This window comes from Podarcis pityusensis (genome assembly GCF_964106645.2).
Source record: "Podarcis pityusensis genome assembly, chromosome: Z".
Taxonomy (NCBI): Eukaryota; Metazoa; Chordata; class Lepidosauria; order Squamata; family Lacertidae; genus Podarcis; species Podarcis pityusensis.
In genome coordinates this window covers 50,674,074-50,693,734 of record NC_138044.1, presented here as the reverse complement: position 1 = coordinate 50,693,734, position 19,661 = coordinate 50,674,074, and the positions used below count along the sequence as shown (strand labels likewise).

The window sequence follows — 19,661 nt, the reverse complement described above, 5'->3', positions numbered from 1 at the left end:
TGAACTATCAGGTTTCCTTTTAGGACTTCTACTAGAGGTTTAGATTTCTCTCTTTTCTCCTGTCGCCTGGTTGGGGTTATCTTATGGATAATGATCTCATTTTCTTTTTCTTTTAATAATATTTCTTTTTCTTTTTCTCTTTATAACAGGGGTGGCCAACTCCCAAGAGACTGCGATCTAAACTGGCAGTGATCTGCCCCCTTTTCTGGGATTCAGATCAAAGTGGGTGAGCCTTTTTTAGGAAGAATAGCCCTTTTTTAAAAAAAGGGATTCAGGTCTAAGTGGGTGACTTTTTTTTTAGGGAGGTTCAGGTCAAAGTTGTTGACCATTTTTAGGGAGGAGGAAGGCACCATTTTAAATGTTGAGCTTTTTAGGGGAGCCAAAGTTGTTGAGCTTCTCTACAGACATCCAGTCATAATCTACCTGTTGGACATGCCTGCTTTATAACAACCAAATAACATTTCTTCATCACATAGATCTTTGCTCAAATTGAGCTTTGACTTCCTCCCATCCCCCTCCCTGACTTCCAGATGTAATCACTTTTATCTGAGCATTTCTGAATTGCCCTGTTTACCATATATCCATACTTATGATCTCATTTTCATCCATTCTGAGTTTTTTCTTGTTACTAGTTTGTCATACTTTGTCTCTGGTGTCCATCTATGTTCCCACATGAGGCTTCCAGGAATGGTGAAAAATAAGGGACTCCTGTCATATGGGACATGTGAAGGTTCCTGCGGCCGGCATGCAAAAACGGAATACAAACCCAGGCAAGTTGAAGCAAAGCAGCAAAGATGCTGGACCTTTATTTGAGATTTCTGCGGCAGCAGGGTCAAAGCCAGTCTCGCCAAGGAGGAAAGGAGAAGACTCCAAACGGGAGACGTTTCTTACTTCTTATACAGTTTTGAACCAAGCACACGTAGATTTCCGTAATCCCCCCTCCCCTTAATTCCCCATGAGACACTTCATTGGACGCAACCTTGGGTGTGATAACAGATACAAGTATCAGCTAAGAATGGGTGGAGGAAATTGTGTGTTGCAAACGTTTGGTTTTATTCCTTCGTGCGCATCAAGGGTTTCATTGTGTTAATCTGCGAAGGCCAGGTTTTCTGGAGACGTTTCTGGGCTGGACCATGTGATGCTGATCAGATCTGCATATTGACATACTATCACCTAGGGCACGGGTGTCAAACACAAGGCCCGTGGGCCGAATCCGGCCCGCCAGACCTCGTCATGTGGCCCGTGTAGCCGCCGCCACCCTTCACCTTTTATTCTCGCTTTTTTTTTTGACACAAGAAAGCCGCCTCTTCAGCGCATGCGCGGCAGCCTACAAGCCAGAGAACGTCTGCCCTGTAGCGGCGCCGGCCGTTCTACACAGGAAACCTCCACTTTACGTGCATTCAGGAAACCTCCACTTGTTTTTATATTGAGCGCATGAGGGTGACCAAACTGCTGATGCGGACCCCGATGAATTTGAGTCTGACACCCTGACCTAGGGCAGGGATGTCCAGCTCCCAAGAGACTGTGATCTACTCACAGTGTAAAAAAAACTGGCAGTGATCCACCCATTGTCGTTGGATGGATCAAAGTTGTGGAGCTTTTTTGGGGAAGCCAAGGTGGTTGAGCTTTTTTTTTAGGGAGCAAATGAATGGAACTGAATATATAAATTAATGGAACTGAATGAACGTTGTGAGATACCCAGAACATAATCAAAAGTTGATTATATAAAACACAGTTAAGGGTCCTGAATCCTCAGTCCTATATAGTGGAACTTAATCTGATGGCCCACTTTTTGGCTAGGAAACAAAAGTGGCTGAGCTTTTTGGGAGAAGCCAAAGTGATCTACCTGTTGGACGTGCCTGACCTAGGGCATTGCTAGGCAAACTAAGGCCTGGGGGCTGGGGCCGACCCAATCGCCTTCTCAATCCGGCTGGCGGATGGTCTGGGAATCAGCATGTTTTGACATGAGTAGAATGTGTCCTTTTATTTAAAATGCATCTCTGGGTTAATTGTGGGGCATAGGAATTTGTTCATTTCCCCCAAAAAAATATAGTCCAGCCCCCACAAGATCCGAGGCACAGTGGACCGGTCCCCTGCTGAAAAAGGTTGCTGACCCCTGCTTTTCATTGTCAAACAAATAAGAAGGCATCATTGCTTGTGGAAACTGACGTTGCAAAGGGCTCAGGCCGGCCATTTCCTGGCTTTCCTGGGATTTTTGATATGGAAGAGCACACAAGCATTTTGCCTCCCACCCCACCCCAGGATTCAGTTTAATACAGGCAGAGGGCCTTCTTGGTGGTGGCACCCTCTCCCATCAGATCTCAAGGAAATCAGCAAGACGTCTGAAGGCAGCCCTGTTTAGACTTTTAAAGGGTCAGTGAGTGAACCTTTAAAACGGCCTCAAACTCTCTCCCGATCTTTTGCTCCCCAGGAAGGAAAAGCAAAAATTTCTGTTTCAAAAGCAGCCATGTGATTTCAGCCCTCATCTTACTGCTCACTTAGAAGTTAGTAACCTACCATACTTTTCCTTGTATAAGACTAGGGTGGTTTTTTTTTACCAAAAAATAATGCAAAAAGGGGAGGGGTAATCTTATACCTGGGGGCAATCTCCCTCCATTTTCTTAATTTTTGAGTCCCCCAAAATAAAGGTAAAGGACCCCTGCCAATTAAGTCCAGTCCAAAATAGGGTGCATCTTATACAGTGGTACCTCTGGATGCGAACAGGATCTGTTCCGGAGCCCCGTTCGCAAACTGAAGCAAACGCAACCTGCGTCCGCGTGTGCGTGGGTCGCAATTAGCCACGTGCCCATGACGTCATTTTGAGCGTCTGCGGAAGCGGCGAAACCCGGAAGTAACGCACTCCGTTACTTCCGGGTCGCCACAGAGCGCAACCCGAAAATGTTTAACCTGAAGCTACTTCAACCTGAGGTATGACTGTACATGGGGGCATGTTATACACGGAAAAAGACTAATTAGCTGTATGTGCTCAGTTATCAGCAAGTACCGTACTTTTCCGTGTAGAAGACGAGGTTCTATATAAGACTCAAAGCGCAGGCTGCAAAGACCCCTCGGTGACCACAGCGGGTAGGCAATTTGTGGCAACGCACCCTAAAAAATCCCCCCCCCCCAATTTTGGAAATTTTTAGTCCCTCAAAATAGGGGGCATTTTACAGAAGGGGGAGTCTTCTAGATGGGAAAGTGCGGTATATTTGGTTGTGTGAAGCTTGAGCCGAAACAGCCGGCACCCACGAAGCATGGCAAGAGGATCCCAGCGAGGTTGAACCTTTCTGTTTTTTAAAAAATGATTTAAATCAAGTCTTCCTGACTAGTGATTGAAATCCAGTCTTACTGAATATACGATTTAAATCAAACCCACCCTGGTTATCAGTAAGTACATTTGGATGTGCAAAGCTTGAGCCTAAACTTCGGCCGGCACCTGCGAAGCATGGCAAGAAAATAAGAGGATCTTTCCTTTAAAAAGGGGGGGATTTTAAGCAAGGTTAGCAGCAGGTAGGATGCTAAGGCAGAGCTTTTATTGAATGCCACCTGTCAGATGGGGAGGGGGGAGATGCCGGGCACCTCTTAAGGATGGGGATGGGGAAGCCTAAAATGTGGGCAGGAGAGTGGGCAGGTTTTCTCCAAGCACACGGATCAAGCCCCTCCAGGGAAGAGGTGAGGCCGTGTCCCCCCTTTGCCCCTGGCTCCGCCCCTTACAGCTTCTTGGCGCAGGTGGGGCAGTAGACTTGCTCGCTGTGGAAAACGAAGGGCTTGTTGGCCAGCGGGATGGAGCACTTCTTGCAGTTGAAGCAGTAGTCGTGCCAGGAGTGGCCTTCATGGCTGACCACGTTGGTTCCTTTCCCGAAACCTGCCAGTTCAGAGGAGGAGCAGGGAGGGAAGGGTTAGAAAGGAAGGAGAAGGAAGCACACAGGTCACTTATTCAGGCATAGGCAAACTTGGCCCTCCAGCTGTCTTGGGACTACAACTCCCATCGTCCCTAGCTCACAGGACCAGTGGTCGGGGATGATGGGAATTGTAACCCCAACACAGCTGGAGGGCTGAGTTTGCCTATGCCTGGAAGAAGGAGTGGGGGAGTTCGGGGACAGGTAGGTGGGCTTCCCTCCAATGAGCCCCGCCCCCAGGTCTCCCAAGACTTGTGGGCTTCCTCAAACCTGGCCTACAACTCTAGCTAGCAGGACCAGCGGTCAGGGATGATGGGCGTTTTAGTCCTCAAATAGCTGGAGGGCCAAGTGTGGCCACCACTACTCTAGATCAGACATGGCCCAACTTGGCCCTCCAACTGTTTTCGGACTACAACCCCCATCATACCTAGCTCCCAGGACCAGTGGTCAGAGACGATGGGCGTTGTAGTCCCAAAAGAGCTGGAGGGCCGAGTTTGGGGATGCTTGACTTAATTGCTTATGAGCTAGGCCAGGGATGTCCAACTCTCAAGAGACTGCGATCTACTCCCAGTATAAAAAAACTGGCAGTGACATACCCATTGACGTTGGACATATCAAAGTTGTCGAGCTTCTTTTGGGAAGCAAATGAACAAATGGAACTGAATATATGAATGCATGGAACGGAATATATATCCTGTGTATCCTATAGCAGAAGAATCTGATATACCCTATATCCCAGTGATAGCTGAACTTGGCCCTCCAGCTGTTTGGGGGCTACAACTCCCATTGTCCCTAGCTCACAGGACCAGCAGTCAGGGACGATGGGCATCGTAGTCCCCAAACAGCTGGAGGGCCGAGTTGGGCTGCCACTGCAGTAGTCCAAGCGGGAGATAACCAGAGCATGCACCACTCTGGGCAGAGAGGGGTCTCATCCTGTGTCCCAGATGGAGCTGCCCTGGACACAGAATGGACCTGTGCCTCCTTGGGTCCAAGATCACCCCCAGGCTGCGCAGCTGGTCCTTCAGGGGCACAGTTGCCCCATTCAGGACCAGGGAGTCCCCCACACCCGCCCACCCACAACAGGACTGCTGCCTTGCCAGGATCCAACCTCAACCTGTTAGGCGCCACCCATCCTCCAACCACCTCCAGGCACCTGTCCCGGACCCATCACTGACCCACCTGTGATGGGGTTCTTGCAACCGCTGCATTTCTTGGCCACAAAGGACTTGTAGCAATCGACGCAGTAGAATTGATCCTCCACAGCTGTGAAGCGCTGCCCTCCCAGTTTCTTGGAGCAGGTGGCACACACAAAGCACTCGGAGTGGTACGGTTGCTCCTGGTAGGCGACCCCTCCGCAGGTGATGGCCTGGCGTGGGGAAGGAAGTCAAAGGTCAAGCGCTGCTTCGACTCCTGGGGAACCATTTGTCCCAGCCGCCCCGAACCCTGTGTCACCTGTGGAAGCTTTCTTCTGTGGGTGGACAATGATTTTTTAAATGATGTTTTTATTTTAAAAAAATAATATTTGGATGGGGGGTTTCATTTGAATTAATTTGACGACCATTTGTATTAAAAATTTTCATTTAATTTAAATTTTATTTACGGTGGTACCTTGGTTTGCAGACGTCTTGGTTTGCAGACGTTCTGGATTACAAACATATCAAATCCTGGATTGCAACCTTTTTTTGGATTACAGCCCTTCCCCCCCTTTTTGGGGGGGGAATAACAAACAATTTTGGGGGGGAGGCACCATTGGCAAAAGCGTGCCTCAAGTTCAAAACTGTTTTGGTTTACAGATGGACCTCTGGAACGGATTATGGTTGTAAACCAAGGTACCACTGTACATTGTACAACATAAATCCACCACAACTCAAATCAACAAATCCACCACCATTAGACATGAACATAACATAAAATAAACATAACATAAAACGTCAGAATAAAAGACTTCCTTTATCCTGTACATGGCCTCCTTGTTTACTTCTTATAAACTGTTTTCTTTATGAATTATTCTTCTGATTTTTTCAATTATGACTTTAAAAAACCCACAAACTCTTAATTTTGATTTAAATGGGATTTTTATTATTATTCAAATCAGGATTTTTAAAATGAAATGCTTTGGGAAGAAAAATCTTTCTAAAGGTTTTCTATTGAAATTACATTATAGTCCAAAGGCTATTCGTCAGGAAATAAGGATTTGTTTTTAAGTGCTAAAACTCAGTCTGTTGGGTTTAAAAAAGAAAAAAAGTTTAAGCACATCAGTTAACAAACGTGGATCCATATGCTAGCACGTTACTGTTTTAGTGAAATAAATGGTTTAAATTGTTATGAAGGAAATGTTTTTTCTCCTTCCAATCAAATACAGCAGAAAAGTTGTCCAAATAGAAGCAGTTAACTTATGAAACCTCACTATAATTTCATCTTTATCTGTCAATGTATTTCTCATAGTAGAACCAAATCAGTCATATTTTATTTAACTGTAAAAACTCCTCTGAGAATTTATGATTCCAAAAATGAAACCTTCCTCTGGTTGTCAATATTAGGAGGATGCCAGCAAGGTTTAACCTTTCTGAAAAAAAGGTTTTTAATCAAGCCTTAATGATGAGTGATTTAAATCAAAAGGGCCAGAGGGCCAACCAGAGTTGTTAAGCTTTTTTTAGGATTTTACCCCAGGACCTATACTGCCACGGGGGCCAGATTAAATCCACTGGTGGGCCAGATTAGGCCCCCAAAACGGACTTTGGACATCCCTAACCCCTATACCTAGGGTGGCCAACTCCCAAGAGACTGCAACCCACTCACAGTTAAAAACTGGCAGTGATCTACCCCTTCTTGGGGGTGCAGGGCAAAGATGTTGACCTTGTTGAGCTTCTTTAGGGAGAGCCAGTGATCTACCACAGATGTCCAGTGATCTACTGGTAGATCATGATTTACCTGTTGGACATGCCTGCTATCCCTATCCCTATCTTTAACCCCTATGAGTGCTGCAACCCCATCGCCGCCTTGGACTGGACTGAACCTTCCAGGAGTCCCTTGACCCTGACCTTATCTCCACCATATGTCCTCCGTTAAGAACTGTACCAAGAGAGGCCATGGTGAAAGAAGAGTGGATGCATTGGTCGGCATAAGTGCCTTTTGGCGCACCTTCCGAACTGGCGGAGGAAACTCTGATAATGAGCGCAGCTCCGAGCCCTTTGGGGGAAAGCCAGGATCCAAATGGGATCCAGGTAAGCTGGGGGAGGGTGGGTCGGCAAAACTTACCTGCTTGCACTTCACACAGGTCTTGGCAAATTTCTGCTCATGGCAGGAGGTGCAATAAATCTCGTCGTCCTTGGGGAAGAAGCTGGCGGTGCCAATTACCTGCTTGCACTGGCTGCAGGTGAAGCACTCCTTGTGCCAGACAGTCTTCTTGTATTCCACATTCTGGTCGCCTGCAAAGAGGGAGGGAAAGAGATGGTGCTCACTGCCAGATTGATGCAATTTGTGGCACTGAGAAAATTGTGATTCACGAATGGCAAGCTGAAAGCTATAATTATTATTATTATTATTATTATTATTATTATTATTATTATTATATTTACTTTTAGCCCACCCATCCGGATGGGTTTCCCCAGCCACTCTGGGTGGCTCCCAATCAATTATTAAAAATGCAAGATTAGGGATAGGGGTTAGGGATAGGAATAGGAATAGGGGTTAAGGATAGGGGCTAGAAATAGGAGTTAGGGATAGGGGTTAGGGATAGGAACAACTTTGAACTGAACCCCCCCCCCCAAAAAAAGGGGGTAATCACTGCCAGTTTTTTTATACTGGGAGTAGATCGCAATCTCTTGAGAGTTGGACGTCCCTGCAATACAGCATCAAACATTAAAAATTTTCCCTCAACAGGGCTGCCTTCAGATGTCTTTTAAAAGTAGGATAGTTGATTATTTCCTTGACATCTGAAGGGTGGGCGCCACCACCAAGAAGGCTCTCTGCCTGGTTCCCTGTAACCTCACCTCTCGCAGTGATGAAACACAGTGGTCTAAATCTCTTGGACTCTAAAATTGGAAAGGGGACAACATCCCCTCAGTAGAAGATTGGTTAAACAAATTGTGTGAACTCATCAAGTTGGCTAAACAAATTATGTGAATTCATAGAGTTGGCTAAAATGACCGCAACCATGAGATTTCCATTGGAACCGAAACGTCAGAAGGAACGGAACTAGTTTGGAAGAATGACCAAACATTGATCCAAAATGGATTGATATGCGTGGGCTAACTTCGTAAAGGAGTGGGAAAATTATTGTCAGATTGTCCTGGGGGCCAAAGTAACTAATAGATATTAGGGTGATTCATAAAAAAGTCTGGTCTTACTACACTAGGAATTATATAGATATATCTGAAATTTTATGCATATCAGTTAGTATCTTGACCCTGCTCCACTGAAAAGCATTGGGTGTTCAGTAGGACGGTTTATAAAAAAACTCTATTTTGAAAATGCCTGCTCCCAAGTTCCTATCTTACTACACTAGGGATTATATAGCTATAGCTGAAATTTCATGCATATCAGTTAATATCTTGACCCTCCTCCATGAAAATAGCTGTTTATTTGGCCATTTTCCTATGTTGTGAAGGCTGAAATGTCAATTCAGTAGAGCAGGGTCAAGATATTAACTGATATGCATGAAATTTCAGAGATAACTATATAACCCCTAGTGTAGTAAGATAAGACCTTTGGAACAGGCATTTTAAGAAAAAGGTTTTTTATGAACTGCCCATATTTCTAACAGATTCAAGTAGGTAGGCATGTTGGTCTGCCATCGTCAAAATATACCAAAACCATTCTTTAAAAAGATAGTTTAAAAGACTTTTCTTAAAAATCTAAAAACTTCCTTAAAAGAATCAAGTCTTCCAAAAAGTGATACGATCTAAGAAAGTCTTTCAAATAATTCTTCCAAAAGAATAAAAAGCAGCACCTTAGAGACCAGCTGAGTAGTTTTAGGTATAAGCTTTTGCATGTATGCACACTTCTTCAGATACACACACAATAACAAGTTCAAAATGTATTAAAGGATGTCGTGTTGTCAGAGTATCAGACGGAGTGTGTATTACACACAAAACCTCATACCTTGAAAGCTTATATTTAGTTGATCTTTAAGGTGCCACTGGAATTATTAAATATTTTTTCATCTTGTTATTTATTATGACACACACACACACACACACACACACAAAAATGACAAGTTCAAAATGTATGAAAGGCTGCCATGTGGCAGAGGGAAGTCACAGAAACAGAATGAGAGAGGAAACGGGGATTTTTATCAATGTCATAATTGACACTAGATTCTGCAATACGATGAAATGAAATAAAGATGAAAATAAAAAATAAGAATAATGAATCTCTTGGACTATAGTACATGGATTATAGTGGGGTGGGGCTGGCAAAAAGCATGCATGCTCTTCCAGGTCAAAAATCCCATGTCAACCAGAAAGCCGGGAAACAGTTTGCAACTCCACTTTCAACAAGCAATGATGCCTGAATGTTTGTTTGACAATGGAAAGGAAACCGAACCATTATTGCAGAATATTCTGCTACCAGAGATTCAGTGGGAACCCTCTGTTTCCACTTTTAAATACTGGCTGAAAACTCCTCTATTCCAACAGACAATGAAGAATACCTATTTCCACAATAGCTACCTGACTAATGGTTTTGATTATTTATATGGTTCTTGCAGTTTGGATTTGTTAAGAGCTACCTCTACCTGTTATGAAAGAATAAATACCATATTTCCCCATCTATAAGACGGCCCCATGCATAAGCTGTCCCCTATTTGGGGGGGACTCAGATTGAAGAAAACGGGGTGGGGTGGGGTAGATGGATCCTAGTATAAGATGCCATCTCATTTTTGACATTATTTTTAAGGGGGGGGAACCTAGTCTTATACACGGGAAAATGTGGTGATTTTGATCAAGCTAGTACAGGCATTGGCAAACTCAGCCCTCCAGATGTTTTGGGACTACAACTCCCATCATCCCTAGCTAACAGGACCAGTAGTCAGGGAGGATGGGAGTTGTACTCCCCAAACATCTGGTGGGCCGAGTTTGCCTATGCCAGAGCTAGGAAAAAATAGACATCTATACCTAGGTATTCCCAAAATGTAGACCCACTGTTTCACTCGAGGACTTTCAATTTTGTGCGCTCATTTACCAAAGATGTGGTGCGCCCGCAGCAGCGCTTCTCATTCACCTGTCCAACTCAACAGCGGCACCTGTCATTCTCTGTGGTGCCATGCGTGCAAAATTAACTAAATTTGGGGGGCACTGGGCTGGTCTTTGCACCCGGGCGGCGCATATGTGAAGGGCTAAAGTATATTTTGTCCAGAACGTGGTGGTGGATGAGTGTTCAGACCCCTGGGCTCTCACTTGTGGGGTGCCTCAGGGTTCCGTCCTCTCCCACATGCTTTTCAATATCTACATGCAGCCGCTGGGAGAGATCATCAGGGGATTTGGGCTGGGTGTTCATCAGTATGCAGAGATACAACCTCTCTTTCAAATATGAACCAGTGAAGGCAGTGAAGGTCCTGTGTGAGTGTCTGGAGAAGGTTGGAGGATGGATGGTGGCTAACAGATTGAGGTTGAATCCTGACAAGACAGAAGTACTGTTTTTGGGGGACAGGGGGCGGGTGGGTGTGGGGGACTCCCTGGTCCTGAATGGGGTAACTGTGCCCCTGAAGGACCAGGTGCGCAGCCTGGAAGTCATTTTGAAGTCACAGCTGTCCATGGAGGCACAGGTCAATTCTGTGTCCAGGGCAGCTGTTTATCAGCTCCATCTGGTACGCAGGCTGAGACCCTCCCTGCCCACAGACTGTCTTGCAAGAGTGGTGCATGCTCTAGTTATCTCCCGCTTGGACTACTGCAATGCGCTCTACATGGGGCTACTTTTGAAGGTGACTACAACTAATCCAAAATGCGGCAGCCAGACTGGGGACTGGGAGCGGCTGCCAAGACCACATAACTCCGGTCCTGAAAGACCTACATTCCTCCTGGGACATTTCCAGGCACAATTCAAAGGGTAGATGCTGACCTTGAAAGCCCTAAACGGCCTCGGCCCAGTATCCCTGAAGGAGCACCTCCACCCCGGACACTGGGGTCCCTCTCCCAAGATCCTTTTGGCGGTTCCCTCCCTGCGAGAAGTGAGGTTACAAGGATCCAGGCAGAGGGCCGCCTTGGTGGTGGTGCCCACCCTGTGGAACACCCTCCCAGCAGATGTCAAGGCAATAAGCAGCTATCTGACTTTTAGAAGACATCTGAAGGCAGCCCTGTTTAGAGAAGTTTTTAATATTTAATGCTGTATTGTTTTTAACACTCAATTGGGAGCCGCCCGGAGTGGCTGGGGCAACTCAGCCAGATGGGTGGGGTATAAATAATAAATTATTATTATTATTATTATTATTATTATTATTATTATTGCGCTGGACGGGTCTTTGCACCCTGGCAACGTGTATGCACAAGACAGCTCTGGTTTTGTGCGCAACATTAAAAATGAATTCGTGTTACGTAAGTATTTTGGTAAAAGAAATGTTCCATAACCCAGCTGGCCGCCCCATGACAAGGCTCCATAGTCGAGTGGGGCAAGAAGCAAAGGGGTGCAAGGCAGCTGAGGGGAGTCCTACCTGCCACGATGGGCTTCTGGCAGCCCTTGCAGTGGGGGGCCTGATCCATGGTGCACTTGTTGCACCACACCTTGTTGTGCTCCTTCAGCATGAAGGGCTCGTTGACCAGAGACGTGGAGCACTTGAAGCAGCGGAAGCAGTTCTCGTGCCAGTAGCGATTCTTGAAATGGAGCTCCTGGAGGGAGAGGAGGGGGAGGCAGCAGAATTGAGGCTGAATCCTGACAACACCGAAGTCCTGTTGTGGGGGGGACAGGTGGGGGGACTCCCTGGTCCTGATCAATCTATCTATCTATCTATCATCTATCTATTTAATCTATCAACCACCTATCTATCTCTCTATCTCTCTATCTATCTATCTGACAGCCTTAGCTTATTGAGCTTCTGTTCCAATTTCTCTGCACGTTTCCCCTCCTCTACTTGATGATTTTCACTGTTTCCCTTTTAAAGGCAAGAGTGTGTAACTAGAGAAACCGGCCAGGTAAGTTTTGCATGTTCATGTGTTTTTTTTAGCAAGGCTTTCCAATGCTGCCATCTGTTGGTTCTTATCCGGCAGTTCCCGGTCCAATTTTTTCCATCTCTCTTTATGGGGGTGGGGGGGTGGGATAACAGTCACGAGGAGGCCGTGTCATATTCAAGCATGTCCCAACTCCCAAGAGACTGTGATCTACTCCCAGTATAAAAAAACTGGCAGTGATCTACCCGTTGTCATTGGAGGGAGGGGGAGCGTGCGTGGGGTGGGTATATTGCCCAAAGTTGTTGAGCTTTTTTGCGGGGGGGGGGGGTTGCACAGAGATTTTTTAAGCTCCCCCCCGTAACTTTTTGTACACGATAAGAATCCGGCGATCTACCAGGATCGGCTGGGGATCTACCGGTAGATGGCGAGTGAGAAGCTAGTCTTGAGCCAACCGCTATGCGTTCAAAAGGGGATGCACTCTGCTTGGCAAAGGGACTTGCTAGCGCAAGTTAGGAAGAAATATATAAAAGATAATCATAATCATAATTCATAACGAAAAAATAAATATGTAAAAATATATATTTATTTCTGGCATAGTCGAAATAAATTAGAAAATTAGCACCTTAGAGGCCAACTCAGTTTGTCCTGGGTAGAAGCTTTCGTGTGCAGGCACACCTCTTCAGATACCTTTTTTATTTTTTATTTTTTCCATCAGGCGGATATTTTAGTTCCAAAAAGGTTTGCTGCAGATGTCTTAGGGGAGCATCCCTGTCTGTAGAGTTGGAACAGAGCCTGGCTATACACAATGGATTGTTTGGTATGTTTGGGGTGGTGGCCAGAAGCATGTTAGATATGTTTGCCAGTTGTTTGGTTTCCGGCCTCAGGTGGTGTCTATGCGCCCATCCTGTCTTTTTATAGTAGTGTCCAGACAATGCATTTATTGCATAGATTGGTTCCTTGTTAGCTTGATGGTGGGGCGAAAGCCATTCTATTGAATGTCCAGTGGAAGGTGCCCAGGGTCTGCTGACCATGTGTCCAGAATCCAAAGGCTATTCATCAGGAAATAAGGATTTGGTTAAAGTTTTTCATGTGTGCTGTTTTGGGACTAAAATTCCCATCATCCCTGACCACTGCTCCTGCTAGTAGTAGTAGTAGTAATAATCATAATAACAATAATAATAATAATAATATATTATTTATACCCCGCCCATCTGGCTGGGCTTCCCCAGCCACTCTGGGAGGCTTCCAACAAAACACTAAAATACAATAACCTATTAAACATTAACAGCTTTCCTAAACAGGGCTGCCTTCAGATGTCCTTTAAAAGTGAGATAGTTATTTCCTTGACATCAGATGGGAGGGCGTTCCATAGGGCGGCTGCCACTACCGAGAAGGCCCTCTGTCTGGTTCCCTGTAACCTCACTTCTCACAAGGAGGGAACTGCCAGAAGGCCTTCGGCGCTGGATCTCAGTGTCTGGGGAGAACAATGGAGGTGGAGACACTCCTTCAGGTATACTGGACCGAGGCCGTTTAGGGCTTTAAAGGTCAGCACCAACACTTTGAATTGTGCTTGGAAACATACTGGGAGCCAGTGTAAGTCTTTCAAGACCGGTGTTATATGGTCTCGGCGGCCGCTCCCAGTCACCAGTCTAGCTGCCGCATTCTGGATTAGTTGTAGTTTCCGGGTCACCTTCAAAGGTAGCCCCACATAGAGCGCATTGCAGTAGTCCAAGCGAGAGATAACCAGAGCATGCACCACTCTGGACAGTTACCCCATTCAGAACCAGGGAGTCCTCCACACCCGCCCGTCTCCTGTCCCCCAAAAACAGTACTTCTGTCTTGTCAGGATTCAACATCAATCTGTTAGCCGCCATCCATCCTCCAACTGCCTCCAGACACTCACACAGGACCTTCACCGCCTTCACTGGTTCCGATTTGAAAGAGAGGTAGAGCTGGGTATCATCCGCATACTGATGAACACCCAGCCCAAACCCCCTGATGATCTCTCCCAGCGGCTACATGTAGATATTGAAAAGTATGGGGGAGAGGACAGAACCCTGAGGCATCCCACAAGTGAGAGCCCAGGGGTCTGAACACTCATCCCCCCCCACCACTTTCTGGACACGGTCCAGGAGAAAGGAGCGTAACCACTGTATAACAGTGCCCCCAGCTCCCAGCCCCTCTAGACAGTCCAGGAGGATGTTATGGTCAATGGTATCAAAAGCCGCTGAGAGATCCAGCAGAACTAGGAAACAGCTCTCACCTTTGTTCCTAGCCCTCCGGAGATCATCAACCAGCGCAACCAAGGCAGTTTCAGTCCCATGGTGAGGCCTGAATCCCGATTGGAAGGGATCCAAATGGTCCGCTTCTTCCAGGCGTGCTTGGAGTTGTTCAGCAACCACTCGCTTAGTCACCTTGCCCAAGAATGGAAGATTTGAGACTGGGCAATAGTTGGCCATATTGGCCGCATCTAAAGATGGTTTTTTAAGAAGCAGTTTGATAACCGCCTCTTTCAGTGGGTCTGGGAAGGCTCCTTCACAGAGAGAAGCATTCACCACCCTGCGAAGCCCGTCTCCCAGCCCTTCCTGGCTAGCTTTTATAAGCCAGGATGGGCAAGGATCAAGGAGACAGGTGGTTGGTTTCACTCATCCAAGCAGCCTGTCCACATCCTTGGAGGTAACAGATTGGAAGTGATCCCACGCAGCTTGACTAGACAGGACTCTAGCACTCTCCCACCCCGGCCCTGCTCCCACAGTGGAGTCTACCTCTTCCCGAATCTGAGCTACTTTATCTGCAAAAAACTTTGCAAAATCATTACAGGAGATCATGTGGCCCATACTGGGCCCCAATGTAGCAGGTGGTTCTGCTAAATTGCAAACCACCTGAAAAAGTCTCCTGCTGCTATTTTCTGCAGATGCAATAGAGGCGGTGAAGAAAGTCTTCTTCGCCGTCGCTATCGCCACTTGGTAGGCTCGACATTGAGCTTTAACCCCTGTCCGGTCAGATTCAGAATGAGTTATCCGCCGCCGGCGCTCTAGCCGTCTCAGTGATTGTTTCATTGCCCTCAGGTCCGTGGAAAACCACGGGGCTGTCCGGGCTCCATGCAATCGGAGAGGGCGCTTCGGAGCCAAACAGTTGATAGCCCTGGTTAACTCCACATTCCAGCGGGTCACCAGGGAATCAGCTGAAAGGCCATCAACATGGGATAAAACATCCCCTACCACTCTCTGGAAACTATTTGGATCCATTAAGTGGTGGGGGCGGACCGTCTGAATCAGTCCCACCTCCTTGCAGAGGGGAAGGGTCGCGGAGAAGTCCAGTTGCACCAGGAAGTCATCTGACCATGGCACGATGTTGGAATGAAATCACGACAGACGAGTAGCAGGTGTCATGTGAGAGGCATCTCTCGAGCAAAACCCCGAGAAGAAGCTTTTCTTGAATATTACAACATTGCCACAGGTGCGCTCGTTGCTGATTGGTTAACAGGAATACAATGTAAGGGCATTAATCATGAAGGTTGGGAAAGGGAAGACATGGTTACTAATGACTGATATTGCATGACTTGAAAGAACATAACAATCGCAGTCCGTAGATGTGGTCAACAATGCGTTAAGAACAGGTCAAGGTACACTGTTTCATGAACTCAATGGGAACTGATCAGAACATTCTCAGACTCATGTGCAGAGGAAAAACTTCCCAGCATCTCCCCCTTTCTTTTCTTATTTGCGAGGGGTTACTGTATGATTTCTGGGTGAATAAGACAAAATATTTCGGGATACGTGGTATGCCAGCGCATGCCCAAAATAAGTTCGCCAGGGTTGACGGGACAAAAATACTTTGGGATACGTGGTATGCCAGTGCATGCCCGAAATAAGTCTGCCCACATCTCCCCTAATGTTTACTCTTGGTGCTGCCATTTTGCAAAGTAGGCAGCAATGAGTTTATTGGGTGGCTGAGGGGGAGAGAGAAGCCGAGACAAAAGACTTATGAGGCCAGGAATGCATTGGAGGAAGCAACATAGCAAAATTAATATACATATAATGACAATGGCATATTGAAAGAGATTACGAAGCCAAGTCAGGTTTGGTAACCAAGCGGTAAGCCACTGGGTGAAAGAATCCCAGAGGCCAGAAAATCCAACGTCCTGTTTAATGTGGTGTATAAGATTTTGCAAATGAGAGATTTGGCTTTGAATGGCTTTAGAATTATCAGTAATATTGAAACAACACATGTCAGCCACTTGTTCACAACCATAATGATGAAGCATGAGCAAATAATCTATAGCAGCGCGGTTCTGCAAAAGTCCATGCTGGAGTTCACTTTGTTCTTTATTCAAAAGGTGAAGAGCTTGAGAAGTATAATTCAGGGCTTTTGCTGCAGAACAAGCTAAAGAGTTAATGTTCCTACTATTGCGTACAGCCAATCCAGGGACTCCTAAGAGAGAAACAGCTACGGAGATATATTCAGACCTACTGGGAAGAGAAATTGAATCGTCACAATCGTTAGTCAATTCAATAGAGCGGCGATATCGAGAGCGGGTCAAATAATGCTTTTTGGGTAAAATGATGGACAAACGGCTTAAGCAACAGGGTGTGCCATGGCTGATTTATTGGCACATGGTAGGGGAATTCAGCATTCCTTGCGGTAGGACTTTCCATTGATACCGTTCCGTGGGCTGACTGTTATTTAACACAGGAACAGTAAAAGCAAAGAATTTACAGTTGAGGGGGAGTGCAAGCTTACTCATTAAATTGAATGGTAGCTTGTAATTGTTGTAGTAAGTCTCTTCCCCACAGATTGAGGTGGATTTTCAGCACAGAGGGCTGGATGTATGCAATGGTTTCAGAGCTATCAGGCAGAGAAACAGGCAGCCACTGTACGCTTTTGGAAGAGGTTTGAGGTCCACCTACACCCCAAACTGCAGAGGCAGATTCAAGGCGCCACGTGGGGTCCCAGCAACTACTGGAAATTACAGAAACGTCTGCGCCCGTGTCAATCAAGCCTTCCAGAACTATACCATTGATTTTATACTTACGAAGAAGTTTCTTTTCACCAATCCTCTGGACTACAGCTAACAGGAAATAGCGCGCTGAGACTTTTCCAGTCGAGTGAAGTATGAGGGCTGGCTGCGTAAGGGATCTGGCAAATCACGTCGGGGTCACCAGATGTTGGAATGAAATCATGACAGACGAGTAGCAGGTGTCATGTGAGAGGCATCTCTCGAGCAAAACCCTGAGAAGAAGCTTTTCTTGAATATTACAACCTTTCGTTAGTATAGTGGTAAGTATCCCCGCCTGTCACGCGGGTGACCGGGGTTCGATTCCCCGACGGGGAGCCAATATTATGTGAATCAAGCCCTTCAGCCTTCTCGTTTGCAGTATCCACACCTCTCAATTTATCATTATATGGATGACGTGCTTATCAGTGGGCCACGCCTTCCCCCTCAATGGAAGCATGATATGACAGCCTGTTTGTCACTTTATGGTCTAAAAATTGCCCCAGAAAAAGTTCAGGAATCCTCTCCCTTCCATTATTTGGGACACAAAATGATAGCTAGCTATTCTATTCCTATAGTCCCTGAACTTCATGTTCCAAAAACAATGAAATATGTCCAGCTGCAGCAATTGCTGGGCAATATCAACTGGATAAGACCCTATTTTAAAATCCCCCTTGAAGTTTTACAGCCGCTTTTTTCAGCCTTAAAAGGCCATCAATCTCCTGGTGAGAAAATCACCTTGACCTCCTCTCAACAGAAGACTGTTGCCCAGTTAAAGGAAATCATGCGTCTCCACTGGGTTGATCGAGCAATTCTTAATGTTTTGCCCAATGTAGTCATAATGACAGATTCTGTCCAACCTTTTGTGGCCATTATTCAGTTAGGACCATCGAAAGTTCATATAATTGAATGGCTGTATTTACATCATACGCCAAAGAACACGGTGACTCCTTTAGTGGATCTCCTTGCTCAGCTCATCAGCAAGGGACGCCGTCGCTGCAAAAGCCTCTTTGGCATTGATTGCCGCCAAATTATTGTGCCCATGCCCTTAGAACAATGGGAAACTGCTCTCTCCACTAGCATGGATTTGCAGTGCGCTTTAGCCGATTTTGTTGGCCAAGTGGGTTGCCATATCCCAGCCGACCCTCGCCTGCAAATGAGCAAACAAATTTCCCTGTCCTTTTCTTCCATATTATCTCCTGTCCCTTTGGATGCCCCTACTGTTTTTACTGACGGAGCCCCCTCCAGGGGGGTGGTTGCTTGGCAACAAAATGAGGAATGGCACAGCCTCTACACTCTTCCACAAAAGTCTGCCCAGTGTCCTGAGTTAGCAGCTGCTGTCAAAGCTCTGCACCACTTCTCCTCACAGCCCTTTAATTTGGTAGTGGACAGTCTTTATGTTGCAAATGTCATAACTCGTTTACAGGGCAGTTATGTAGGTCCTTTATTGGATGATAACTTATTGAGCCTTTTCCTGTCCTTACAATTGCTTCTTTCTAATCACTCCCACCCACTATTTGTGGTGCACATTCGCTCTCACCAACCCTTCCCAGGCTTTATTACTGATGGCAATGCAAAAGCGGATTCTTTGCTTACGGCTTTGCCTGTTTCCCCTATTGAAAGTCATGCTTTCCATCATCAAAATGCAAAAGCCCTTAGCCGCCAGTTCCAAATCCCGTTGGAAGCGGCACGTGCAATTATCCAACAATGCCCTCAATGCTCTAATCAGATTGGCCACCCCAGCCCTGGTGTTAATCCCCGTGGGCTGGCAGCCAACCAGTTGTGGCAAATGGATGTAACTCACTTCGCCCCTTTTTCACCTTGGAAGTTCATACATGTTTGCATTGATACGTTCTCTGGCTTTATTTGGGCCACCCCTCAAAGGGGAGAACAGGTTAAGCATGTTTGCAATCATCTTGTTCGTACCATGTCAGTCATGGGCAAGCCTCATTCCTTGAAAACTGACAATGCCCCAGCGTACTGTGCAAAAACCTTTGCTCAGTTCTGTGAAACATGGAATATTCACCATTTATTTGGCATCCCCTACAATTCTCAAGGCCAAGCGATTGTTGAACATGCCAATCACACTTTAAAAACTGCCTTGATTCGACAAGAAAAGAAGGCCGGAGTCCCAGCCTCACTCTCTGAAAAGGAAGGCTGGTTGGCTAGTGTTCTCTTTACTCTCAATCATTTGAATGTTTCCATACAGGATCATCAATCTTATACTCGCCTCCAGAAGCATTTTCAGCAAACAGAGATACTCCCAGCCCCACTGGTCCGCTATAAGATATTACCCTCCAACGAATGGAGTGAACCTGTAAAACTGATCACCTGGGGAAAGGGTTACGCTGCAGTTTCTACTCCACAGGGTGCTCGCTGGGTTCCCGCACGCTGCATCCGCCTATACCATGGCGTGGCGACAGACCCTACCGGATCCGATACCGCAGTTCGACTGCAAACTACAGATCGCCCAGGATGCGGCGTCCAGCCCCCCCAGGACTCGCAAGCGGGGAAATCGTAATGGACCTGTGACATGGGGCCAAATAAAATCACTCTCATTTCAGGCTGAACAGCTTAGAAAGGAAAAGCAGCTTGAAGCAACCCCTGAGAATTTGCTTCTGTGTATTATTTCCTGCCTTAACATTAATTCCATGATAGTGCTCA

General features: G+C 46.3%; 1 protein-coding gene across 4 annotated transcripts in view; it reads right to left on the bottom strand.

Moving 5' to 3' along the window:
- Positions 1–775: 775 nt before the first annotated feature.
- Positions 776–19,661, bottom strand: part of FHL1 (four and a half LIM domains 1) — a 70,159-nt gene continuing 51,273 nt past the window's right edge. For 3 of the 4 annotated variants that reach the window (XM_080990417.1, XM_080990418.1, XM_080990416.1), the window contains exons 3-6: positions 11,548–11,722; positions 7,158–7,327; positions 5,079–5,265; positions 776–3,865 (exon numbers count right to left, since the gene is read on the bottom strand). In XM_080990417.1, coding sequence (XP_080846543.1) covers positions 3,711–3,865; positions 5,079–5,265; positions 7,158–7,327; positions 11,548–11,722 — 687 coding nt within the window. In that variant the 3' untranslated portion in view covers positions 776–3,710. The remainder of the gene's footprint in view (positions 3,866–5,078; positions 5,266–7,157; positions 7,328–11,547; positions 11,723–19,661) is intronic. The other variant, XR_013981545.1, reaches the window with a different exon arrangement.